The sequence below is a fragment of the Pseudophryne corroboree genome, chromosome 6, assembly GCF_028390025.1.
Source record: "Pseudophryne corroboree isolate aPseCor3 chromosome 6, aPseCor3.hap2, whole genome shotgun sequence".
Classification (NCBI taxonomy): Eukaryota; Metazoa; Chordata; class Amphibia; order Anura; family Myobatrachidae; genus Pseudophryne; species Pseudophryne corroboree.
Window position 1 is genome coordinate 70698232 of NC_086449.1, and position 21916 is coordinate 70720147.

The 21916-nt window shown below is 47.1% G+C and overlaps 2 protein-coding genes across 8 annotated transcripts in view; one reads left to right on the forward strand and one right to left on the reverse strand.

The window, feature by feature from the left end:
• The window catches only part of LOC134936181 (retinitis pigmentosa 1-like 1 protein), a 77701-nt gene extending 75947 nt beyond the window's left edge, over positions 1-1754 (reverse strand). For 3 of the 5 annotated variants that reach the window (XM_063931115.1, XM_063931113.1, XM_063931112.1), the window contains exon 1: positions 1651-1754. The gene's annotated coding sequence lies outside the window, so the exon portion shown is untranslated. The remainder of the gene's footprint in view (positions 1-1650) is intronic. The other 2 variants (XM_063931114.1, XM_063931116.1) reach the window with 1 other exon arrangement.
• Positions 1752-21916, forward strand: part of CC2D1A (coiled-coil and C2 domain containing 1A) — a 42272-nt gene continuing 22107 nt past the window's right edge. For 2 of the 3 annotated variants that reach the window (XM_063931109.1, XM_063931111.1), the window contains exons 1-15: positions 1752-1917; positions 15158-15287; positions 15642-15745; positions 16394-16459; positions 17208-17336; positions 17413-17707; positions 17804-17922; positions 18015-18087; positions 18268-18336; positions 18455-18600; positions 18743-18815; positions 19198-19340; positions 21191-21278; positions 21377-21549; positions 21636-21758. In XM_063931109.1, coding sequence (XP_063787179.1) covers positions 1858-1917; positions 15158-15287; positions 15642-15745; positions 16394-16459; positions 17208-17336; positions 17413-17707; positions 17804-17922; positions 18015-18087; positions 18268-18336; positions 18455-18600; positions 18743-18815; positions 19198-19340; positions 21191-21278; positions 21377-21549; positions 21636-21758 — 1791 coding nt within the window. In that variant the 5' untranslated portion in view covers positions 1752-1857. The remainder of the gene's footprint in view (positions 1918-15157; positions 15288-15641; positions 15746-16393; positions 16460-17207; positions 17337-17412; positions 17708-17803; positions 17923-18014; positions 18088-18267; positions 18337-18454; positions 18601-18742; positions 18816-19197; positions 19341-21190; positions 21279-21376; positions 21550-21635; positions 21759-21916) is intronic. The other variant, XM_063931110.1, reaches the window with a different exon arrangement.

Consider the following 21916-nt stretch of genomic DNA (forward strand, 5'->3'; position numbering starts at 1 on the left):
GCGAGGGGACACAATGCACTAAATGGGGTTTGCCCGTCACTGTACGGCGAAAACAACACCAAAAAAGCTTAAAAAACTCATGTCAACCTTTTGACCTGTCGACCTTCAATACCACACACCCTGATTGGGAAGGTGCATTTTACATACTGCCCCAAGTATAATACACTCACATCTATGTGGATATACTGATTACCCCTTCCTGAATGAGACAGTGTGTAAGGGGATCTGTCCTCTTGCCCGCATAGCACATGTTTAAGGTGAGGATGCCATTAGACAAGTTTATGAGGGAATGGGTAAAAACCGTAACGCTGCACCGGATTCCTGCTGCAATCTCAGCCACTTTGGAGATAGCAGTGCGCTTCCCCATCTGGGGGGTTTCTCGTCCCGGGGCGTACACCTGTGTGTTGCCTAACGGGAAGTGAGTTATGTCACTGAACACGTGACGTAGTATGACACTTATGTGTGTGTATATATTTCTCCAAGATCTGCCGGCACTCCAATATACTTATCCACCATGGAACGGCACTTAGAGACTTTCAGTGTTTTCAAAACAGGTTGTATTAACCCCTCCTGGAGTTATCTCATTATCTATTGATGGCACTACTATCTCCTCTAGCCCCCAAGTGCGGTGTATAACTCCTCCCTCTTCTTCAAACCACACATTCAGCACCTCTCACAAACCTGCCGTTTCCATCTCAAAAACATCTCCAGGATCAGACCCTTTCTCACCCAGGACGCTACTAAGACCCTCATCCACTCACTGGTCATCTCCAGATTGGACTACTGTAATCTCCTCCTATCTGACCTCCCTCATAAATACCTCTCTCCACTCCAATCTATCCCCAATGCTGCTGCCTATCTCATCTTCCCCACCAAACATACTACATCCACATCCCCTCTCTTACTAGCCCTTCACTGGCTCCCCTTCCCTTTCAGAATCCAATTCAAGCTTCTCACACTCACCTACAAAGCCCTCACCCACTCCTCTCCCATCTACATCTCTGACCTTATCTCCCTTTACTCTCCCACCTGTCCTCTTCGCTCTGCTAATGCACGCCGTCTCTCCTGTCTTCCGATTACTTCCTCCCACTCCTACCTCCAAGATTTTTCACGTGCTGCACCACTTCTCTGGAATTCTCTACCTCTCCCCCTCAGACGCTCCATAAAACTTAAAACGGGCTTTCAAGACCCACTTCTTCACCAACCCCAGCCAAATCTCCTCCTAACCCTCTTGTCTATGCTCACTGTCTACCCCGTCTGTGTCACCCCGGTCTGTTAGCCCCTCACCTTTTAGATTGTAAGCTCGCAAGAGCAGGGACTTCTTTCCTGATGTGCCTAATCCTTGTCTTACTTACATTCTTATACTCCATACTCGCTTTGATGGCACCTAACCCCGGGTTTTCTATACCTGTCCTATATTGTCTTGTACTGTAAGTGCTGTTTTCTTGTTTGCTCATTTGATTATGTACTGTGTAATGGGCGCTGCAGATACCTTGTGGCGCCACATAAAGGCTAAAGATAATGATATGATTATATGTCTTACAAAAATTCTGGATATACATGAAATATCTAAAAAAGCACCCCAGTTATGGACCTAAAAAATGAAATATATATTTATATCAACCCCAGCCTCGCATCTCTCTCACTCACTCTCCACTGAGTCCTGTCACTGTCACAGTCAGCGTATCTCTCTCTCTCTCTCTCCCGCCCAGGGCGGGGACGCGTCACCGGTCACGTGATAACAGGACTTCAGCGAGAGTGCCGCAGGGGCTGCCGGGAGATGTAGTCCCGCACCTGTCACGTGACGTTGGACGCGGAAGTAGCCGGCTGATCCTCTCGGTTTATTCGGTCCTAAAGATGAGCGGACGGAAAGAGGATCGGGGCGGGGGGAGAGGAGGGAGACCGGCGGCGAAGGGGGTGAGAGTCACTGTGTATCATCTAACTATCCACTTACACGGGTCTTATCCTGTACCTACCTGTTTGGGTATTATCGTGCACCTACTTGCCAGCGTCTTATCCTGTACCTACCTGTTACTATATTATCCTGCACCTACCTGGCCGGGTCTTATCCTGCACCTGCCTGTCACTGTCTTTTCCTGTACCTACCTGCCGAGTCTTATCCTGTACCTACCTTCCCGGATCTTATCCTGTACCTACCTGTCACTGTATTATCCTTTACCTACCTGTCACTGTATTATCCTGTACCTACCTACCCGGGTCTTATCCTGTACCTACCTGTTACTATATTATCCTGCACCTACCTGGCCGGGTCTTATCCTGTACCTGCCTGTCACTGTCTTATCCTGTACCTACCTGTCACTGTCTTATCCTGTACCTACCTGTCACTGTCTTATCCTGTACCTACCTGTCACTTTATTATCCTGTACCTACCTTCCCGGGCGTTATCCTGTACCTACCTGCCCGGGTCTTATCCTGTACCTACCTGTTACTGTATTATCCTGTACCTACCTGCCCGGGTCTTATCCTGTACCTACCTGTCACTGTCTTATCCTGTACCTACCTGTCAGGGTCTTATCCTGTACCTACCTGTCAGGGTCTTATCCTGTACCTACCTGTCAGGGTCTTATCCTGTACCTACCTGTCAGGGTCATATCCTGTACCTACCTGTCAGGGTCTTATCCTGTACCTACCTGTCACTTTTTATTATCCTGTACCTACCTGCCCGGGTCTTATCCTGTACCTACCTGCCCGGGTCTTATCCTGTACCTACCTGTTACTGTATTATCCTGCACCTACCTGGCCAGGTCTTATCCTGTACCTACCTGTCACTGTCTTATCCTGTACCTACCTGCCCAGGTCTTGTCCTGTACCTACCTGTCAGGGTCTTATCCTGTACCTACCTGTCACTGTATTATCCTGTACCTACCTGCCCGGGTCTTATCCTGTACCTACCTGTTACTGTATTATCCTGCACCTACCTGGCCGGGTCTTATCCTGTACCTACCTGTCACTGTCTTATCCTGTACCTACCTGCCGAGTCTTATCCTGTACCTACCTATCACTGTCTTATCCTGTACCTACCTGCCCGGGTCTTATCCTGTACCTACCTGTTACTGTATTATCCTGCACCTACCTGACCAGGTCTTATCCTGTACCTACCTGTCACTGTCTTATCCTGTACCTACCCGTCGCTGTATTATCCTGTACCTACCTACCCGGGTCTTATCCTGCTCCTACCTGTTACTTAATTATCCTGCACCTACCTGGCCAGGTCTTGTCCTGTACATACCTGTCAGGGTCTTATCCTGTACCTACCTGTCACTGTATTATCCTGTACCTACCTGCCCGGGTCTTATCCTGTACCTACCTGTTACTGTATTATCCTGCACCTACCTGGCCGGGTCTTATCCTGTACCTACCTGTCACTGTCTTATCCTGTACCTACCTGCCGAGTCTTATCCTGTACCTACCTATCACTGTCTTATCCTGTACCTACCTGCCCGGGTCTTATCCTGTACCTACCTGTCACTGTATTATCCTTTACCTACCTGTCACTGTATTATCCTGCACCTACCTGGCCGGGTCTTATCCTGTACCTGCCTGTCACTGTCTTATCCTGTACCTACCTGTCACTGTCTTATCCTGTACCTACCTGTCACTGTCTTATCCTGTACCTACCTTCTCGGGCGTTATCCTGTACCTACCTGCCCGGGTCTTATCCTGTACCTACCTGTTACTGTATTATCCTGTACCTACCTGCCCGGGTCTTATCCTGTACCTACCTATCACTGTCTTATCCTGTACCTACCTGTCAGGGTCTTATCCTGTACCTACCTGTCAGGGTCATATCCTGTACCTACCTGTCAGGGTCTTATCCTGTACCTACCTGTCAGGGTCTTATCCTGTACCTTCCTGTCAGGGTCTTATCCTGTACCTACCTGTCAGGGTCTTATCCTGTACCTACCTGTCAGGGTCTTATCCTGTACCTACCTGTCAGGGTCTTATCCTGTACCTACCTGTCAGGGTCTTATCCTGTACCTACCTGTCAGGGTCTTATCCTGTACCTACCTACCCGGGTCTTATCCTGTACCTACCTGTTACTGTATTATCCTGCACCTACCTGGCCAGGTCTTATCCTGTACCTTCCTGTTACTGTATTATCCTGCACCTACCTGGCCGGGTCTTATCCTGTACCTACCTGTTACTATATTCTCCTGCACCTACCTGGCCGGGTCTTATCCTGTACCTACCTGTCACTGTCTTATCCTGTACCTGCCTGTCACTATCTTATCCTGTACCTGCCTGTCACTGTCTTATCCTGTACCTACCTGTCACTTTTTATTATCCTGTACCTACCTGCCCGGGTCTTATCCTGTACCTACCTGCCCGGGTCTTATCCTGTACCTACCTGTTACTGTATTATCCTGCACCTACCTGGCCAGGTCTTATCCTGTACCTACCTGTCACTGTCTTATCCTGTACCTACCTGCCCAGGTCTTGTCCTGTACCTACCTGTCAGGGTCTTATCCTGTACCTACCTGTCACTGTATTATCCTGTACCTACCTGCCCGGGTCTTATCCTGTACCTACCTGTTACTGTATTATCCTGCACCTACCTGGCCGGGTCTTATCCTGTACCTACCTGTCACTGTCTTATCCTGTACCTACCTGCCGAGTCTTATCCTGTACCTACCTATCACTGTCTTATCCTGTACCTACCTGCCCGGGTCTTATCCTGTACCTACCTGTTACTGTATTATCCTGCACCTACCTGACCAGGTCTTATCCTGTACCTACCTGTCACTGTCTTATCCTGTACCTACCCGTCGCTGTATTATCCTGTACCTACCTACCCGGGTCTTATCCTGCTCCTACCTGTTACTTAATTATCCTGCACCTACCTGGCCAGGTCTTGTCCTGTACATACCTGTCAGGGTCTTATCCTGTACCTACCTGTCACTGTATTATCCTGTACCTACCTGCCCGGGTCTTATCCTGTACCTACCTGTTACTGTATTATCCTGTACCTACCTGTTACTGTATTATCCTGCACCTACCTGGCCGGGTCTTATCCTGTACCTACCTGTCACTGTCTTATCCTGTACCTACCTGTCACTGTCTTATCCTGTACCTGTCACTGTCTTATCCTGTACCTACCTCTCACTGTATTATCCTGTACCTACCTCTCACTGTATTATCCTGTACCTACCTGTCCGAGTCTTATCCTGTACCTACCTATCACTGTCTTATCCTGTACTTACCTATCACTTTCTTATCCTGTACCTACCTGTCACTGTCTTATCCTGTATTTACCTGTCACTTTATTATCTTGTGCCTACCTGCCCGAGTCTTATCCTGTACCAACCTATCACTGTCTTATCCTGTACATACCTGCCCGGGTCTTATCCTGTACCTACCTGCCCGTTTCTTATCCTGTACCTACCTGTTACTGTATTATCCTGTACCTACCTACCCGGGTCTTATCCTGCTCCTACCTATTACTGTATTATCCTGCACCTACCTGCCCGGTTATTATCCTGTACCTACCTACCCGGTTCTTATCCTGTACCTACCTATTACTGTATTATCCTGTACCTACCTGTCACTGTATTATCCTGTACCTACTTGCCCGGGTCTTATCCTGCACCTATCTGTCACTGTCTTATAGGGTACCTACCTGCCTGAGTCTTATCCTGCACCTACCTGACCAGGTCTTATCCTGTACCTACCTGTCACTGTCTTATCCTGTACCTACCCGTCGCTGTATTATCCTGTACCTACCTACCCGGGTCTTATCCTGCTCCTACCTGTTACTTAATTATCCTGCACCTACCTGGCCAGGTCTTGTCCTGTACATACCTGTCAGGGTCTTATCCTGTACCTACCTGTCACTGTATTATCCTGTACCTACCTGCCCGGGTCTTATCCTGTACCTACCTGTTACTGTATTATCCTGCACCTACGTGGCCGGGTCTTATCCTGTACCTACCTGTCACTGTCTTATCCTGTACCTACCTGCCGAGTCTTATCCTGTACCTACCTATCACTGTCTTATCCTGTATCTACCTGCCCGGGTCTTATCCTGTACCTACCTGTTACTGTATTATCCTGCACCTACCTGTTACTGTATTATCCTGCACCTACCTGGCCGGGTCTTATCCTGTACCTACCTGTCACTGTCTTATCCTGTACCTACCTGCCGAGTCTTATCCTGTACCTACCTATCACTGTCTTATCCTGTATCTACCTGCCCGGGTCTTATCCTGTACCTACCTGTTACTGTATTATCCTGCACCTACCTGTTACTGTATTATCCTGCACCTACCTGGCCGGGTCTTATCCTGTACCTACCTATTACTGTATTATCCTGTACCTACCTGTCACTGTATTATCTTGTACCTACTTGCCCGGGTCTTATCCTGCACCTATCTGTCACTGTCTTATAGGGTACCTACCTGCCTGAGTCTTATCCTGCACCTACCTGACCAGGTCTTATCCTGTACCTACCTGTCACTGTCTTATCCTGTACCTACCCGTCGCTGTATTATCCTGTACCTACCTACCCGGGTCTTATCCTGCTCCTACCTGTTACTTAATTATCCTGCACCTACCTGGCCAGGTCTTGTCCTGTACATACCTGTCAGGGTCTTATCCTGTACCTACCTGTCACTGTATTATCCTGTACCTACCTGCCCGGGTCTTATCCTGTACCTACCTGTTACTGTATTATCCTGCACCTACCTGGCCGGGTCTTATCCTGTACCTACCTGTCACTGTCTTATTCTGTACCTACCTGCCGAGTCTTATCCTGTACCTACCTATCACTGTCTTATCCTGTATCTACCTGCCCGGGTCTTATCCTGTACCTACCTGTTACTGTATTATCCTGCACCTACCTGACCAGGTCTTATCCTGTACCTACCTGTCACTGTCTTATCCTGTACCTTCCTGCCCAGGTCTTGTCCTGTACCTACCTGTCGCTGTATTATCCTGTACCTACCTACCCGGGTCTTATCCTGCTCCTAACTGTTACTGTATTATCTTGCACCTACCTGGCCGGGTCTTATCCTGTACCTACCTGTTACTGTATTATCCTGCACCTACCTGGCTGGGTCTTATCCTGTACCTACCTGTCACTGTCTTATCCTGTACCTACCTGTCACTGTCTTATCCTGTACCTACCTGTCACTGTCTTATCCTGTACCTACCTGTCACTGTATTATCCTGTACCTACCTGTCACTGTATTATCCTGTACCTACCTGCCCGAGTCTTATCCTGTACCTACCTATCACTGTCTTATCCTGTACTTACCTATCACTTTCTTATCCTGTACCTACCTGTCACTGTCTTATCCTGTATTTACCTGTCACTTTATTATCTTGTGCCTACCTGCCCGAGTCTTATCCTGTACCTACCTATCACTGTCTTATCCTGTACATACCTGCCCGGGTCTTATCCTGTACCTACCTGCCCGTTTCTTATCCTGTACCTACCTGTTACTGTATTATCCTGTACCTACCTACTCGGGTCTTATCCTGCTCCTACCTATTACTGTATTATCCTGCACCTACCTGCCCGGGTATTATCCTGTACCTACCTACCCGGTTCTTATCCTGTACCTACCTATTACTGTATTATCCTGTACCTACCTGTCACTGTATTATCCTGTACCTACTTGCCCGGGTCTTATCCTGCACCTATCTGTCACTGTCTTATAGGGTACCTACCTGCCTGAGTCTTATCCTGCACCTGCCTGTCACTGTCTTATCCTTTACCTACCTGTCACTCTTATTACTATAGCATGTACCTACCTGTCACATCATTATACCATGTACCTACCTGTGTGTCTCCCACCTCTCACCATGTCTACCTAACTGTGTACCTCCTACCTTTCAGTGTCTACCTATTAGTGTGTCTACCTACCTGACACTGTCTACCAGCATGCCTCCTACCTCTCACCATGTCTACCTACCTGTGTTCCTCCTACCTCTCACTGTGTCTACCTACCTGTGTACATCCTACCTATGTGCCTCCTACCAGTCACTGTGTCCTGTGTCTACCTACCTGTGTCCCTCCTTAGTCACTGTGCCTGCCCACATGTGTGCCTCCTACCAGTCGCCATCTGTGTACCTTCTTGTGTGCCTCCTACCTGACACTGTTATCTGTGTCTACCTACCTGTGTGCCTCCTATATGTCACCTATGTCTACTTACCTGTGTGCCTCCTAATTGTCTCTGTGTCATCAGTGTCTCCCAACCTGTGGGCCTCCTACCAGTCACCATGTCACCTGTGTTTACTTACCTGTGTGCCTCCTACCTGTCTTTGCGTCATCAGTGTCTCCCAACCTGTGGGCCTCCTACCAGTCACCATGTCACCTGTGTTTACTTACCTGTGTGCCTCCTACCTGTCTTTGCGTCATCAGTGTCTACCAACCTGTGTGCCTCCTACCTTTTACTGTGTCATCAGTGTCTGCTTACCTGTGTCCCTCCTACCTCTCACTGTGTCCTGTGCCTACCTACATGTGTGTCTGCTACCTTTCAGTTATCTGTGTCTACCTACTTGTGTGCCTTCTACCTTTCATTGTGTGCCTCCTACCAGTCACCATGTTGCCTGTGTGCTATCTGTCACTGTGTCCTCAGTGTCTACTTACCTGTGTGCCTCCTGTTACTGGTATTTTTGTATACCTACCTGTGGTCCTCCTACCTGTTACTGTGTACTCAGTGTCTACTTACCTGTGTCCTCCAAACCTGTCACCGTGTCCTGTGTCTACTTATCTGTATCCTACCTGTCACTGTGTCCTCTTTGTCTACTTACCTGTGTGCATCTTGTTACTGTTATTTTTGTATACCTACCTGAGGGCCTCCTACCTGTCACTGTGTCCTGAGTGTCTACTTACCTTTGTTCACCCTACCTGTCTCTGTGTCCTCAGTGTCTACTTACCTGTGTGCCTCATACCTGTCACTGTGTCCCCAGTGTCTACCTACTTGTGGGCCTCCTACGTATCACTCTGCACTTACCTTTGTGCTTCCTACCTCTCACTGTGTCTACCTTTTGTTTGTTTCTCTTACGAGTCCCTGTATCTCCTGTGTCACCCTACCCGTGTGCCTCCTACCTGACACTGTAATCTGTGTCTACCTACCTGTCTCTGTCTGTCTACCTGTGTGCCCCTTGCCTCTCACTGTGTCTTCCGTGTCTACCTACCTGTGTGTCTTACTACCTCTTACTGTCTTATGTGTTGTGTATATCCACCTTCTAGCATCACCAGAGAGAGATAAAGTGCATTTATATAGTCATTTATCAGAAAGAAATGGCGTACGTCACCTCTTGTGGTCAGCTGTGTACAATTGTCACCTGGTTACGGACAGAAAACCTTAATACATTCAGATCCCAGATGTGCTCAGAAAATAGTTTTATATTCCAGCAGCGGCCAGTGGAAGTGTGCCACGTCCCTAAGTAATCAAGTGTAAGAACAGGAACACCAACACTGTAGCCACGCTCTTACGGATCTGGGATTCAGGGTCGACACCATCAGGTCGACACTGCAAATTGGTCGACACGGACAAAAGGTCGACATGCACAAGGTCGACAGGAAAAAGGGTCGACATGGTTTTTTTTAAATGTGTTTTCGGTGTCGTTTTCTTCGTAATGTGACCGGGAACCCCAATTAGTGTACCGTGTCCCCTCGCATGGCGAGTGAACTTCGGGCAAGGTGCATTGCTCCATTACCGCCGCGCTCGGCACAGGTTACTTTTTCCAATCGTAGTCCACGTGGATCGTAAAGTATGAAAAAGTTTAAAAAATGAAGAAGAAAAAAAATGTGAAAAACACGTCGACCTTTTTTCCTGTCGGCCTTGTCTGTGTCAACCTTTTGTACGTGTCGACCTATTTGCAGTGTCGATCTAAGAGGTGTCGCCCTAAGTGGTGTCGACCTGGAGTCCGGATACCGCTCTTACTGAACCAGAAAATGAAACACTTGAGTCTTAGTAATAGGTAAATAACAATAATAATATATATTTAATAAAACCGTCAAACACAAAGGAGCAAATACATGTAATATATTCACAAATCTATGGGCATTATCTAAACCGCATGAGAAAATGAGTAACTATACTCATATAAATGTAACTGCATCAAAATAAAACTGCAGAAAGTGATTTGGTAATTATCCTGGCACAAGTCAGGGGGGCCCCCGAGCCGGAGAAACTAGTATCAGTAGCTCTCCCTCTTGTGCAGCAGCAGACCCAGGCTGCCAGAATGTGAGCAAGACAGTATGCATTGCAGGCAGAGAGACAGAAGTATCAGGTTTCATGGGATACCAATGAAGGTTCCTGCCCAGAGGAGAGATAGCAGCGGGGAGAGAGCTGTACGTGACCCAGGGATCCCAGCTTCTCCCTGCCTGGGTGTCAGGGTCCTCTGTAACCTGTTATCTAATGAGAGTATTCGGGTTTAGAGATAGACACACACAGGGAGTCCTCCTGAGTCCTGTCCCAGTCTGTAAGTAGTACAGAGGCTGCTGCTATTGCATTTTTGCAAGCTAAATTATAGATTTTATTTTTCTATGTGTATTTTAAGGTTGTTTAAGTTGTCTTTGTTCCACTACAGGAAAACGTTATACAATATTTGTCTCTCAATTAGGTGGAGCTAGTGTATAAACAGTACCCAATTATTATTAACTATTAGTTTAAATCTAATATACACAATCCACACCTCCCACCATGACACATTCCAGGAGGGACAAAGGGCCTAATTCAGACCTGGCAGCGTTCGCAGGCTGAAGCCCTATGTGGTGTGCGCACACAGCAAGATGCCAAAAGCGGTGTTGGGGTGGGGACCGTTGCTGGGGCGGGCCGCAGTGGCTGCATAGGCAGGGAGCTACCTGCCAGGTGCGAAAGCATCGCCGGTGTGTGATGAAGGGCGGGGGGGGGGGGTAAGGTATGGCATGAGGAGCGGACTAGCCCTGTGCTGGGCATTACACCGCAGGCCTCAGATTGTGATCGTAGATGTTTTTCCACACATCTACAGTCCGCTCTGAATTAGGCCCAAAATGCTGTCTACCCGGACTTGTTGGGAGGCATGCGCCCTCCCCCGGGCCCCCTATATTAAGTGCCCCGGGCCCCCCCAAGGCTTTATCCAGGCCTGTGTGTATGGGCGGTCCACTAACCAACCTTAGCCAACAGTACCCAGGAGGTGATGCAGCAGCGTGTCCACACATACACAGAAGTAGGGGGTTGCAGGAGCCTGGTGGTGGCAGAGAGTTGCCCGCCCACTATGGAAACTGAGATTTTGCTGACCGTGGAGCTCTCAGTGCAGCCTGCGTGTAATGGTGGTCATTCCGAGTTGTTCGCTCGCTGCTATTTTTAGCAGAATTGCTAATAGGCTAAAATCCGGCAGTTCTGCGCATGCGTATGCACAGCAGGGCGCACGTGCTAAGCAATTTTACACAAAACTATGCTATTTTACTCACGGGCGAACTAAGCTTTTCAGTCGCTCTGTTGATCGGAGAATGATTGACAGGAAGTGGGTGTTTCTGGGTGGTAACTGAGCGTTTTCCGGGAGTGTGCTAAAAAACGCAGGCGTGCCAGCAGAAAACGCAGGAGTGGCTGGAGAAACGGGGGAGTGGCAGGCCGAACGCAGGGCGTGTTTGTGACGCCAAACCAGGAACTAAACGGACTGAGGTGATCGCAATCTAGGAGTAGGTCTGGAGCTACTCAGAAACTGCAAGGAAATACTTAATAGCAGAATTGCTAATCTTTCATTAGCAATTCTGCTATGCTAAGATACACTCCCAGAGGGCGGCAGCTTTGTGTTTGCATTTCTGCTAAAAGTAGCTAGCGAGCGAACAACTCGGAATGACCACCAATGAGTTGCATCTGCCAATTAAGAGGAAAATATAATTCCTTCAAATTCTAAACAAGAAAATGTTGGTTGCGCAATGCATGTTACATTAAATGCTATGATGCACGATAAATCGTATAAAATGTATTTGTATTGCTACATAAAATCTACAATTAATAGGTACACATAGAACAGATATAAAACAATGTATTATTGAACATATAACGCTCTAGAAACAAAATATCAATAGATATTGCTGTGCACTGGTCAGGACACTGGGCCTCATTCAGACCTGATCACTTGCTAGCGTTTTTTGCAGCACTGCGATCAGGTCACTACTGCGTATGCACTGCAATGCGCAGGCGCGTCGCACAGGTACAAAGTGGATCGTTGCTGTGCGATGGGTTTTACGAAGAATTCATTCGCACAGCCGATCACAAGGAGATTGACAGGAAGGAGGCGTTTGTGGGTGGCAACTGACTGTTTTCAGGGAGTGGTTGGAAAAACGCAGGCGTGCCTAAGCGTTCTTAGAGAGAGTATCTGACGTCAATTCCGGACCCGGACAGGCTGAAGTGATCGCTGCGGCTGAGTAAGTCCTGGACAACTCAGAAACTGCACAAAGGTTTTTTTTGCACAGCTTGGCTGCACATGCGTTCGCACACTTGCACAGCTAAAATACACTCCACCGTAGGCGACGACTATCTGATCGCTGGACTGCAAAAAACTGCCAGCGAGCGATCAGCTCTGAATTAGGCCCACTGACTTGTAACTGTATCAATACATTTAGAAATAGAGTTCTAGAAAAAAGTCTATTCAAGCAAGCGCTTTAGGGGTCTATTCATGAAGCAGTGAAAAGAGTGGAGAAGTGAGCCAGTGGAGAAGCTGCCCATGGCAACCAATCAGCATTGAAGTAACATTTCTAATTTGCATACTTTACAGTTACACAGAAAAGGTTTTGTTACATACAGTTGTAAGGAGCAGCTGATTGGTTGCCATGGGCAACTTCTCCACAGACTCACTTCTCCACTCTCTTCACTGCTTCATGAATAGACCCCTCAGTCACAGGTACGGCAATGGTTGTATCAGCCTCTGACAGGTATTTGCTGCTGTATTGCTTGCTCACCTGTATTTCAATATAGCAAGCCTCAAATATTCCATTTCTCAACACCTGGCAGTGTTATGGTGTATTCCCGCCATGGTTTTGGCTGCCGTATAGGCTCCTATTACTGATGAATGTAACTTGTTAGAGCTACTACGGAGCATCAAACCATCAGTGATTAGGGTAGAGGAGAGTTGCGGGGTCCCGGGAACAGAGGTAACCATTCTCTGTTAGCCGCTCAGCGTCATTTAAGTTTAACCCTGCTGCCACTGTTCATCAATTCATAGTGGCTCCATCAGCTCAAACTAATTCCTGTGCTCTTGCTGATCTGTGGTATTAAGTTGGCTGCACAGTGCGGTGATGGTGGGGACGCACACTCCGTGGGCAGGGTGTACTTCACGTGGATTTTTCTGTGCAGGGTATAGCATACTACTACACACGTGTCAGTTTTCCCATACATTAATTTGGCCCATGTATGGCTCATCTCCCACAGTGTAACCTTCGTAGCGCGCCCAACATGGCTGGTACGCTTGTGGATAGGATGAAAAATACATGGACATGGTTTTGTTGGGACTTTTTGAACTGTTGACATTTTAAATGACCGTATTTTGACTTTGTCTGTATTTTAAGTGTTGGGATTTTGACCGTGTCAGTATCTTGACCATCGATCAGTTGTTATAGGTATTTTGACCATTGGGATTTTGATTGTAGGTATATCATACTAAACCCGATCACACTACAGCTGCTAAAGAACATTTAAATTCAAATATTTATTTTTATTTTTTTATTTAAATTAGCATTTTTCTTTTATTGAAATACCATTATTTCACATGATTGTGCAGTACGTGGCCAAGAAAGCCTGTGTGCAGATGCTGTCTCTCACATTAAGACCAATGGGAGCCTCAGTCTGCAAAGGTCACCGTTTTACGCTGCGTAAGAGTCATACAGACAGTCTAGTAACCGGAAAGGTAGGCTCTGCACACAGTCACTTGGCAGGCTGCAGCCAGTAATGGCTATACATTGCTTTCTGTAAGGTTGCACAATGGAGGGAGTTGCTGGAAGGGACCGGTAGTTTGGGAAATGGTTATCTCAGTAAATGTTTATCTTGTTTTTGTTTAGTGGTTCTGTAATTGATGTTTCATTTATATGTGCAAGTCCTACCAAGCCTTTGTGAGTGGCCGAGGCGCATAGATCTGGCAATGAGATTAGGGGGTATATTTACTAATCTGTAGGGTTTTAGAAGTGGAGATGTTGTCCATAACATCCAGTTTGTTGTTATTACCTATTATAAGGTGCTAGATAAATGTACAGTCTGGTTGCCAGGGGCAACATCTCCACTTCTTAAACCCCCCCTAGTGTTCACTCTAGCAGTGAAAAAGGGCAAGGCGCCGGACTCCGGGGGCATGTGTGCGCGCGGCCCACAGACGCTACTATAGAGAGCGTCTGTGGCCGGCGACGTCACTTTTGGGGGCGTGCCCAGAACCTCCGTCGGTGCTGGGCTTCCCCCAGCTTTCTCCCAATGCGTGAATGGATGCCGCGCACATGCGCACGGCATCTTTACACGCTGGGAGGGCAGGAAGCGGGCGGCTGTTCTAGCAGGGCGCCGCAAAAGGGGCAGGGTGGGTTTTGCCTGCTAAAAAACGGGCAGGGCGCGGCGCCCTGCTAAAACAGCCTAGAGTGAACACTACCCCCCCCCCCTTCCTTCTTATTAAATATACCCCTAGGTGGCCTGATCAGGTGACCACACAGTGACGTTGGTCCTCTGCTGACTGAATTCACAGGCATGCTGGGATTGCATCCATTTTGTGGCCGCCCACTGGGGACCAACATAAACCCCAGAATCCAGTCAGATCCTCTCTTGGTGTTTCGGGTTATAGTAGCATTTTATTGAGAGAGTGGCATGATTGACTGTGTCAACAGTTATTATGAGGGTAGTTTATTGCTGATGGCATAATAATTAAGGCATTTTTAATGGTACATTATAAGTTTAAATGTGATTCTTTAACATCGTGTTCTGAGCTACAATGCAGACACTTTTGAAATTATTTAATTAGGTATTAGTGCTGTGTCCGCATTACTCTGTCCACGTAGTAATTGTCACCTAACTACTTCCCTTTTTTATGCAATAAGCCCCAGTCTGCACGTGGTCTGGACTGGTGTCTCCTCATCTAGTGCCTTTCCCGGTGGAAAGTTATTCTGTCTCAGTTATTCCGCAGTATAACCTACTTAAAACCTTTTTTTCACTCTGCACTTTCTTTCAAGCAGGCCCCGTTCCTTCTGGGTGGTATTCCTGACAGTGGCGACTCGGACGACGATGGAAATTTGGAAGCAGAGCTGTTGGCTATCACCGGGGGGAACCGAGCAGCAAACAAGGGAAAACCCAAAGGAAAAAGTGGGTACTAGAAGTATTTGGATTTGTAAAGTGCACATGTTACCCTCCAGCTGCAATAGGCTTACCAGTCTTACAGGCCCTGCCAACGTCTGGCCAGTCACGTACTGCATGTTCATAACTTTTCATCATACTTTACTTTTTCAGTTACTTTTATCTTTCTGCATTGTCCGCTCCATTTTTTTTGCATTTAAATCCACTATAGAAGAGCTTATTTGATGATCTGATTATTTCTATATGTGGGTTATGTAGAGTTGGGTCACCCATAATAACCTCATGCTTATTCCATCATTGTCAGTGTGATTTCTAGATGAACGCGTTTCAGTCACTTAATGTTTTCTTTCTGACGCGTTTCAGCCCCTCTCCCCATGGAACATGTGGAGCGGATGGCAGCTCTCTGTATGCAAGATGTTGAAGACGAGGATGATGAGGGAGATCTGGAAAATGATGAAGATTTGTTGGTAAGAGATGGAACGAACAGGGGGGTGCTCAATGTTAGGGAGAGGCCACAGAAAAGTTTTAATGAGTAATTACAAGGGTCCACCTTCAGATACCTTAATTTATTGGCTTGTACTTGCTTTTCAGCAACTTTTACTAAATACTGCATGTTTATTATGGGGGTTCTGTGTTTTTCACCAAAGCTATGCTAACATCCTGGTAGTGTTGTGTTTCCAGCTTCGGATACATATAGGTTTTATCTATGGTAACAGAAAAATAGCCAGCTTTGCCTGGATGATTTAAAGACCTTGCTTAGAAGCATATACAGAGGCCAGAGATATGGTACAGGTTTAATAGAAGATACAGGATGAAAACCTCAATAATTAAAAGTTGACAAGCAACAGGCTGTAACCAAGGCAACCAGTGATCCTTAGGCAGTAACCAAGGCAACCAGTAATCCTTATATAGCAAAGTATTTTAGGTGTTTCAGTGTCCCTGTTTTATGAGAAAGGGCTTCAGACGTTAAAAAAATAAAAGGTGTTTCCCACTTACCAAAGATCTACAATAACAGTGAGGATGTTGATGTAATAAAGACATTTTACCATCCCAACACAGCGGGGAGGATCTGTAAGCTAGAATCTAATTGTCAGCTTTGTTACCACATGTTACAGGCAGAGTTGGACGAAGTCTTGGGGGAGGAAGAAGAGGAGCCGAGGATGACATCGCCCCCTACACAGGTATTGGGGTCCCTGAGCCCCCATTTACATTCTCCGAAATGTGGTCCTGTTGCCTGCACATAGTGTCCCGAACCAGAATTTAGCCTATGCATACACTGGGGGGGGTATCTCAGAGGTGGGTCCACTCCCCAGTGTATTGACGGATACAGTCTCATGAATTTTGTTTCACTGTGTGCAAGTGATATATTAATAACTGCTACATTTAGCATAATGGATCTCCCAGATCTTCATTCTCTCATACTCTGGTTCATTTTAAAGCCACTTAGCACCATGTCTTGTACCCCCTTTTAATGTAAACTTCCATCGCCGGCAACTGAACTGAGTTTCTGCTCATGCAAACCATCCCCTTACTGCACATACATGGAAAAATCATGTTTGGCTTGTGTGCATTGACTGCATGTGAAGTTCTCACCTAGAAAATGACTTCCCGCCTTCCCCAGGTGGTGGAGCTCCGGGGGGAAAATAGCTGAACGGTGGAAAACGAGGTTGGGGGTGTGAGCAGGAGAAACAATCTGAAGCTGCAGTCAAGAGAGCATGGCCTGTGATTGGTCCTCTTGGTCACGTTGCAAAACCCATCCCCTTCCTTCCCTATGCGGGTATTTAAAGAGGGTGAGCTTTAAGTCTCCAGATACATGACGAATATAATATCTAAGTGTTAGTACAGTTTTAAGAGTAAGATGCCAGGGAGAACAGGATGGGGAATGGGGCAGCTGGGGTCCAGGATGACTTAACTCCTTGTTTCCCGCAGGCCACCCTATCTGCAGCGGGCATGGAGAGTACACTGACAGAGCGCCTGGATAATTATAAACAAGCTTTGACGAATGCCAAACAGTCCGGAGAGTCCAGCAAAGTGAGGAGATACGAGAGAGGTGTGAAGGTAGGCTGGTCCACAGTCTTTACTATGTTTCCTCTTCTTCTTTTCCATGTCCCAACTTCTGCTCTCTGTCCAACAGACTCTGGAGGACTTGTTGCGTACTGCCAAGAAGGGTGGGTCTGTGTCTCCTGAGGACATCCCCCCTTCTGTGGCTGTGGGGAAGGCCACCAGTACTCCTCTACCCATGCCTGCTGTTATCATTACCCCTGATCCTCCTACGGATCCCAAACCTGCGGTGAACGGCGTAGTCCACCAGGCGTCTCCAGCCATCAAAACCCCTCCCCTGGTGCCTGCAAAGCCTCAGAGTCTTCCCCAAGCTGTGACCTCCACAGCGGCACCGGTCCGTTCCTCTGCTCCAGCCACTCCTAGCCCAGGTAGCTGGAACCGTGCACTTGTGTCACAGATGTGGGAAACGTGATGTCTGTCACCTCCTTGTTTACCTCTGAGTCGGGTGATGTCTGTCATTGCAGGTTCCGATGGAAGCAAGGCTCGAGTCCTGGAGCGGCAGAGGGAGTACAAACTGGCAGCTCTACAGGCCAAGCAGCAAGGAGACTCTGAGCTGGCCAGCAAGTATTACCGTATTGCCAAGGTGACCACCAGTGCTATCAGTATGAGCAGGCCCCGGCCTGCAGGCCCTGTCTCTACCCTGTCATTGTACTCACTCTCCTTTCCCTCTTGCAGTCTCTGGAACCCATGCTGTCCTCTCTGGATTCCGGACAGACCATGGATTTGAACAGCCTCCCTCCATCGCCAGGTGAGAAGCTCTTGATTGGAGTCACAGCTCTTTGTTGGACCTTATGGCAGTATAAACCTATGTGAGGAGGCCGAGATCTCCCTCTCTCTAGTGCATGAGTGACACATACTCCTCTTTACAAACACACAGCATTCAGTATTTTGATATACGTATAACATGCAAGTGTGCGTTCTACAACAGATCAGCTGACTCCAAATAAGACGTTGGCTCCCCAGTCTCCAGTGAACACAGAACCTGCCTCCTCCCCTGGTAAGTTTTGTGCCCCCTCTGCTGGCCATCCTGTGGTACTGTTGGGCTAGCATATCAGTGTTATGTGTTATTACAGCAGGTTCAGAGCATTTAAATAATTTTTCTTTCCTATAAACAGTGCATCACCCTCCGCCTGCAGCCGCTCCTCCTAAAGACACACTGGAAGCTCTGCAGCAGCGGATGGAGCGGTACCGCAGTGCCGCCGAGCAGGCGAAGGGGAAGGGAGACGACCGCAAGGCGCGGATGCATGAACGCATTGTGAAGGTGAGAGCAGGAGTCTGGGCCACACCTGTGATTACTGTGTGTTTATACACTGAGAGCTCTGTGACAGCCATGAGATGTGGGCACATTGCTTTGTGTTGTGATATTGGCTGTACGTATAATGAGCTTGTTCTACTTCTCGTAGCAATACCAAGATGCCATCCGGAGCCACAAGGCTGGGAAACAAGTCAATCTGGCAGAATTGCCCGTGCCACCAGGTCTGTATGGGCAAAGGATCTGCCCTCAACTGGGAAAGGTCTGGTGAATCAGAGAGTGGGATAGTTAGGAGGCGAGCTCAGTCCCATACCCCTGATCACAGCGATATAGGGGGTGGCATAATCCAGGTGGGGCGGCATGGGGGGGAGGGGGTCTTACTTGCCCAGTGCACCAGAGCCTCTCACGGGCTCTCCCCGTCACACAGGTTACCCCTATTCCCTGACTCTCCATCCTATCCAGCAGGACTCGGCCTTCCTGTCACACACCTCGGATCTGATGTCCCTCATTGCTATAGAAATCAAGGGGATGGCAAGGGGGTGTCGAACATGCCCAGTGCACCGGTGCCTCTCCTTCACTGTACACATAACCACTATCCCTTTTTAGGTTTTCCCCCAATCCAGGGAACAAGCGAAGTTCCGCAAGAGCAAAGTCTGGTTGGTGTATTGGAGTCGGCCATGAAGCTGGCCAATCAGCAGGATGGGGGAGGAGATGATGATGATGACGACGATGATGAAGGTTTGCAGAAGGTACGGCCTGCCAGTCAACCTAAACTCCCTGATTTATATTAAAGCAACCTGATCTCCGTGCCTCACACCTGCATACATTTTCTTTAGAGGGGCTCTCATCCCATATTTGTTTTTCTGTTTTTTTCTTTATAGTTGTCTAATGTAATTATTAAGGAATGATTTACAAAAATAATTCTGATTATAGGGTTTAACACCGTTTCTGTGATGCTGCTAGTAAGTCACTTCTTAAAGTTCCATTATGTGCCTTCTCTTCCCCCTTAATCCTTGTTTTACCTCTCAGAAATCTCATATCAGTCTAACTGAGGTTTGATATCCTCTCGGCCGTGTAATAGTGTTGGAGATGGGGACTAAAGGCGTGAGAGGTGTGTGATGTAATGATGGGATGTTACATAGTTAGTGAGGTTGAAAAGAGGCAAAATGTCCATCGGGTTCAACCTGTATTCTTTGTTAAGCTGTTCATATTATAATGCGCTTGCTGAAGAAATGGTTTAGTACAAATTGACAACTATGATTCTTACCACTCCCAGTTATTAATGTCACTATTTTAAATGCTATAACCCTACATACTTTTTCCAGTTAGAAATTTGTCCAATCAGTTTTTAAATGCATTTACAGATTCTGCCATTATTATCTTCTCCGGCAGGGAGTTCCAAATCCTTATTGCCCTTACGGTGAAGAACCCTTTCCTATGTTTTGTAAAGAATTTTCTCTCCTCTAGCCTCAGCGAGTGCCCACGTGTCCTATACAGAGTTCTTTTAATAAACAAATCCCCTGCTAACTCCTTGTAATGACCCTTTACATATTTGAAGATATTAATAATGTCTCCTCTTAGACGCCTCTTTTCCAGTGTATACATATTTAACCTAGCAAGCCTTTCCTTGTACTCCAGTGTCAATAACCCTTCAATCAATTTAGTAGCTCGCCTTTGAACTATTTCTAGTTCCCCGATATCTTTTTTTATAATATGGTGCCCAAAATTGAACACAATATTCCAGGTGCGGACGTACAGTGTTAGGATTACACTCTCATCCCTTGTCTCAATGCCCTGTTTTATGCATGCTAGCACTTTACTTGCCTTTTTTGCAGCATTTTGACATTGTGTTATTAAGCCTATTATGTATGAGCACCCCCAAATCTTTTTCCACATCAGTTACCCCTATAATTTCCCTATTTAGAGTGTAGGATGCAAATGTATTTTGTCCCAAAATGCATAACTTTGCATTTTTCTATATTGAACCTCATTCCCCATTTAGACGCCCAGGTTTCAAGTTTAAATAAGTAATTCTGTAGAGACTCCACATCGCTTTCTGAATTAATTACCTTACACAGTTTAGTATCATCTGCAAAGATTGACACTGTGCTTTCCAAGCCTATTCCTAGATCATTGATAAATAAATTGAACAGTAGTGGATGTGTGAGGTAATGAGGTGCTGTGGTATATCTTCTATGACTAGGTCCAGGAGTGTAAGGCCAATAGCGGGCAATTTGTCCAAAGACGCAGCTCCTATGCTCTGTTCATGTCCTGGACTGAGGCTTATCTAGCATATAAATTCTATTGTATTAGGCAGAAATAAATATCAGTGGTTAGTGTATTCTTTATCTGTTGTGAATTACAGAACCTTTTCCCTTGCTTTGGCTTTCAGTAATGTTCCAGTAGGATTACATTTTTATGCGGGAGCCATTTTGTGCAGATGAGCCAGTATTGATGACCGACCACTATCTATTCACTGGTTAATGGGTGATGTCACTAATTGAATAGGTGTTAGCTCACAAAATGGCTGACGGCAGTCTGTAAACAACAGCTTCCCTATGAGCAGCTTTTAGCTCTATTGTGTCATTTTTCCTTACAGCCTGCCCCTTGTGCAGGACTACCATCACAGCCGCAGCCAGCAGCACCCAAGACGTCTCCCTCCAAGAGCCCCAAATTGTCTGGGAAAGGTTTGTGTCCAATATTTTCTTATTTATACACCACTCTTCCTGCTCCTGATGGCCTATTTCCCACAATCCTTCTCTTTCTCATCCACCATCTTGTGCAGCCGCCCAACAGCTTCAGTTCCTGGAAGGGAGAAGGAAGCAGCTAATGGCTGCCGCCCTCCGCTCTAAACAACACCGGGACATGGAAGGAGCCAAAATGTACTTGAGGCAGTCCAAAGGCCTGGACCCTATGATAGAGGCTGCACGAGGCGGACTGCCTGTAGATATTACTAAGGTAAACATGAAAGCTGAATGAGCGGTGGTGACGCCAGGTGTAACCTCCTCTTCGCGAGTGAGCTGACTCTTCACGCTGCCATACAGGTCCCACCAGCCCCGGTAAACCAAGAAGACTTTAATCTGGAGCAGCAGCATAGAGGAAGCATCCCCGCCCAGAGCAGCGACAAATATAACAAGCTGATGGAACAGCTCAAAAACCAGCACGAGGTAGGCGGCCATATTGGGATTGGCGTATAATGTGCTCTTGGACATTGAGCCTTTTGGCATTATATTATTAAAGAGGCCCAAATATGTCTTGGGGTGTTTTCATGCCCACCATTTAAAGCTTGTAGCCTGTAATCAGATCCTGAGAATATGAACAGCAT